General features: G+C 31.9%; 2 protein-coding genes across 4 annotated transcripts in view; one reads left to right on the forward strand and one right to left on the reverse strand.

Moving 5' to 3' along the window:
* Nucleotides 1–3,155, forward strand: part of LOC109534653 (venom acid phosphatase Acph-1) — an 18,287-nt gene extending 15,132 nt beyond the window's left edge. The window contains exons 3-7 of the mRNA XM_048668509.1: nt 587–829; nt 1,634–1,819; nt 2,192–2,312; nt 2,365–2,573; nt 2,634–3,155. Of these exons, the coding sequence (XP_048524466.1) occupies nt 587–829; nt 1,634–1,819; nt 2,192–2,312; nt 2,365–2,573; nt 2,634–2,786 (912 nt within the window). The 3' untranslated portion in view covers nt 2,787–3,155. The remainder of the gene's footprint in view (nt 1–586; nt 830–1,633; nt 1,820–2,191; nt 2,313–2,364; nt 2,574–2,633) is intronic.
* Nucleotides 1–4,927, reverse strand: part of LOC109534662 — a 30,527-nt gene that overhangs the window by 3,342 nt on the left and 22,258 nt on the right. The gene's annotated exons all lie outside the window — the stretch shown is intronic.

A 4,927-nucleotide genomic window follows, 5' to 3' on the forward strand; every position in this document is an offset into this window, starting at 1 on the left:
AAAAAAATGGTTATTATTTTTTAGTTAACTAAAAAAAATGTCACCTCATTTTTTTAAGTGTGCGCGTTCCCTGCGTATCGGAACTGAGTTACTTCACCTGTGCCGTTGAGTTCGCAGCACTGCGCCAGCTCCTAAAAATGAGTTGAGTTACTCAGACCTACCTTAACGAGTTCAATAAATATTGAAGATAGCATTATTTTTCCAGCTTACAAAATTACACTCATCCACTATCACTTCATCCGATATCAGCAACGTTTTCATGATAACGCTTACAAGCGAAAATCTCATTTTAAATAAAATAAATAGAGTGAGTTTCGATTTAACTCAATCGTTTCACAAGTAACTCGTATGGTGCATATTGTTTTTAAAACATTTTTATATTAACTGCTCCTCTGAAAGTGATTTCGATAACAAAATTGAAGAAAAAAACACTTTTTTAATGACTAAATTATGATACTCTAAATAAACGACCAGGAACATTGTTTGTTTATGTTGAAATTATATGAAAATTGTCAGGAAAACCTTCGTGATTATTACGTTTAGACAATGGTTTACTTTATAATAAGCTATTGCTTATTGGTTTAAGGCTGGTAAAAGAAAAGAATATAACATAGGCAAAGAACTACGTACCAGGTACATCGACTTCTTGGGAGATGAAGAATTTACTTTAGATACGGTGGATGCCCGATGTACGGACTACAACAGGACGAAAATGTCCTTGCAATTAGTTTTAGCCTCGCTATTTCCCCCAAGAGGTGATTTGGTTTGGGAAAACCAGTTGGATTGGCAACCCGTACCATTCAATTACTGGCCAATTCATGAGGATCATGTAGGTTTATAGTTTTTAATATAGACAGGATGATTCAACATTAGCATCATTCACGTTTAAAGGGATAAAGGGGCTCATTTGCACGGTACGAGAGAAATACTGAAACATTTTTTTACGAAAATTTCAACTTTGTTATGAGGAATTATTTCGAAATGGTTCTATGTTTGATTGGTAGCCTATTGGAATGCTTCGGAAGCTTTTGAAAGAAAAATTACTATCCTTATTTGAAATCATAATTTTTTTTTATATTAAAACGTAGTTTTTTATGAAAATCAAAGCGGCATTGATGTTTTTTGCCATTATCAGTTATAGGAAGACACCTTTTGTTAACATATTTTTAGTTTTTGTGGGTTACTGACTTTATTTTTCTTTACTAACCGTTAAGATCATTAAGCTATAAGGCTTTATGGGAGGTATTGTTGAAATCCGTTGAATTTGGCGGTTACCCTAATCTATCTCAGTTTTCCTTGAGTTTGATTGCTGATCTAATGCAAATATCTCAGTTTTTGATAAGAACGATTTTTTTCCTATTTTCTTTGTTTTCCATAAACAGCCCCAGAGGAATGACGCCAATTTTGAGTCACCCTGTATAAAAATTTCTAAAAACGTAACACAAAGCAACGGATTTTCCTAATTTTTGAAGTTAGGAAAATCACGATTGTTTCGCATGAGCAGTTTTCCGTAAAAAAACTGCTGCAAATTTGTAAATTAAAATAAAAAGTAACCGGGGTATTAATAGTAATAGAACAATTAATAAAACAACATCAAGACTATTTTCAACCCAATATTAATATTTATTTGCAGGTGTTGGCTGATCCCTTGCAAAACTGTCCACGATATAACAAACTATTCTGGAAGTACCTGAATTCGACCGAAGGAAAAATGTTATTCGAAAATCACACGGATCTTATCAAATATTTGGAGCATCACACTGGCAGTCCAATGTATAGCAAAGCTTTCGCTGATTTGTACTTTTCATTGACCACTGAGGCAAGTAGAGATTTGTCAGCCTTTAATGCTAATGCGAAACTGGTTTATTATACTTGAGGACATCTTTTCGGTATTCTAACAAAATGGAAACGTAACAAAAAAGGGAAATTTACTAGTGCCCTTGCGAATTATAAATACATTCAGGCTATGGACGCAATTCATAATATTTTTCTGTGTCAACTCTTTAACATCTATTAGTTTCATAACAAATGGGGAAAAGGTATCCTAGATCAACTATACAGAAACGAAGAAACAGTCTTAAATTTGACCAACAACACAAAAATACGTAGCAAATATGTTCTGCTTATTAATCCCGGTCAAAATACAGTTTTCTTAATTTCTCTTCATATTTGGGGATTTGTCAATTTTCAGAAAGAAAATGGCTATGATCATCCGGAGTGGGCCAAAAGCGTCTATCAGCAAATTCTCCAGTTGGCAATAAACGACTATAATGTAAGTTCTGCAACTGATGAATTGAAAAAATATGTAGTGGGTAAGTTATAAAGAACAGAAATGTTCTATATCTACTTCCCTTATTTCAATAGGATTTCTTGTAAAGAAAATCATAGACGATTCGTATACAAAAATTAAGGGAGAATATTACAAAGGCACGAAAATATTCTTATACTCAGCCCACGAATTCAACATAGCAGTACTTTTGAGGTATCTGGATGTGTTCTATCCTCATGTACCTCCTTATGGTAGTTATGTTATTATTGAGCTGCACAATTATGGAACCGTGAGAGGATTCAAGGTAACATTGAAACTCGCAAACAATGATTGAAATTTGTGTATTCGAAATTTGATTTTCCAGTTCTTCTACCAGGACTACACTGAAGACGGACCGAAACACCTAAACATTCCTGGCTGTGGGGGACATTTCTGTAAATTAACTAGATTCGTAAGATTGTTTCAACATATGCTGCCAGAATCTGACAGGGAATGTTTCAATGTAGCAGGATTATAAATCCAACCAAGCAAATCAAGAAATCGGTTTCGAACTTACGACTTCTTGGATAATTTGACATCTTATTTTCACTGTTAGACCGAAAAATGTATTTTCAACTGTTTGTTGTTCTTCAGAAAGACCAATTAACATTTTCCTTGTTCACGAATAAATAACAATTACATTGTCATGCTTGTTTATTGACCCCATTGGGCTTTATTAACTTAATTTCTTTGTTATCGGACATTAAGTCTCGTTTCCGTTTATATAATTGCCTAGTGTAGAAATGTGAGCTAAAGCGTGACAAATTTGATTACAAATTAGATTAACGTTATTTGACTTTTACTACGATAAATTGAAAATAATGAAATATATGTACGTCTTCGTTGAGACTGTTCTTATCGCGTTGTACCAATTCAAACTGCTTTTTACTATCCAAAATTTAGTATCTAGCCAATGCAGTGATTACTAATGAATTGACTGGTTACTAATGACTTGGTGAGTGGTCCCCGTCGGTTTGCTATAGATTTTAATACGTCTTTGACAACATGTATTTTAAATATTTCCAAAAATATAAGCGACTATATTGATTTAAATGAAGATTATTTTAGCTGTTTTACTAAATATTAGTTATTGAATAATATTTTGATTTCAAACATTGATTTTTTCTTACATTAGCAATATAAGCGAATGGCTTTAATTCCAAGGTAATGACTAGGATTAGTAAAGCATTGCAGCCCGATTGATATATGGTCGTTTGAATTACGGTTAAATTGTTTTAAAATAACTCGTTTTAATCACATTTGAGTTACAAAGGACTTGCAATATTTTTTTCTTTACAAATGAAAAGTATAATTTACTCTTGCAATGATCAATTAATTATTTAAGACATGTTTTATACATTTTTTGCTTGACAGTACCCATCGCATTTTTTCACAAACAAACCGTTTATTGATATAAAAACGCTTATTCACATTCAAATTGAAAATTGTTTTATACATTTCTCTGTCAATATGTTAAATTTATTTCTAATATAAATTAAAAAAAGCTCACAATATTTGGTATTCAGCAAAAATTGAAATTGTTACAAGTGCAAGTTAGCTTAGCAGCACCTAAGCCTACCTACGGTCGACTGAATATGACCGTAGGCCTGGGTAACACTGTGTTGAGTTGCGCTTTTGAGTTGATGCCGCTCTGCGATTTGGTGAGTTAAGCTCATCGCGTTTGTGGCGGAATAATTCCTGAAATCAGAATTTTTAAAGGACATTTTTAATTAATTGAATTTAAAATTTCGTTGATTTCCATCATCGCTCGGAATGTGAGTATCAGTTTCATTTTTAAGTGATTTATTCGCGGTTTATTTGTTTAGTCAATATTTTTAGAAAAACAACATTAATTCGGGTATTTATTTGAGTTTTTGCGTTGTGCATTAATCACTGCAGCTGAGTGATTTTTCTTTGATTTGATTTGAGTGAATTCAGACAAATATAAATGGATCGAAATTAAAAATTTAATTAGTGAAAGATCGGCGCTAGGAGCGTTTTTTATTTAGTTGTTGTTGAGTTGTTGTATTGATCGTTTGAACGTGAAATTTGCCATTGGAAATATTGTCGTGTGAACAGGCACTTTCTACAAAAATGTCAACAATAAACAAACTGAAGATAAGTTCTATATTGTTGAGGCGGATTCATTTTTTTACAAACTTCTTTTTGGGTATTTCGCCTCAAAAATTTAGGTCTTTAGAAAAGACAGAATTTCCTTACGTCTTTTATTACAGATTGATAAATAGTGCTCCTATTTCGCAATAAGAACGAATTATTTATCAAAAAAAAATTAATTTGAAAAATTACCTTGACGTTTCGATAGCTATTTTCTGCTAGGGTTATCAAAAGAACCTAAATGAACCTAAAAAAGAGTATGTTAATAAATTGTGTAACAATAGTAGGATAATACAATATATGAAAATTCGCTCTGATAATTCGTCTGTGTAAATTGTCAGTTATTTATTTATTATTATTTATTTATTATTTACACAGACGAATTATCAGAGCGAATTTTCATATATTGTATTATCCTACTATTGTTATACAATTTATTAACATACTCTTTTTTAGGTTCATTTAGGTTCTTTTGATAACGATAGCAGAAAATAGCTATCGAAA

This window comes from Dendroctonus ponderosae, unplaced genomic scaffold (genome assembly GCF_020466585.1).
Source record: "Dendroctonus ponderosae isolate FM_Combo_2020 unplaced genomic scaffold, Dpon_F_20191213v2 Dpon_F_20191213_7, whole genome shotgun sequence".
NCBI lineage: Eukaryota > Metazoa > Arthropoda > Insecta > Coleoptera > Curculionidae > Dendroctonus > Dendroctonus ponderosae.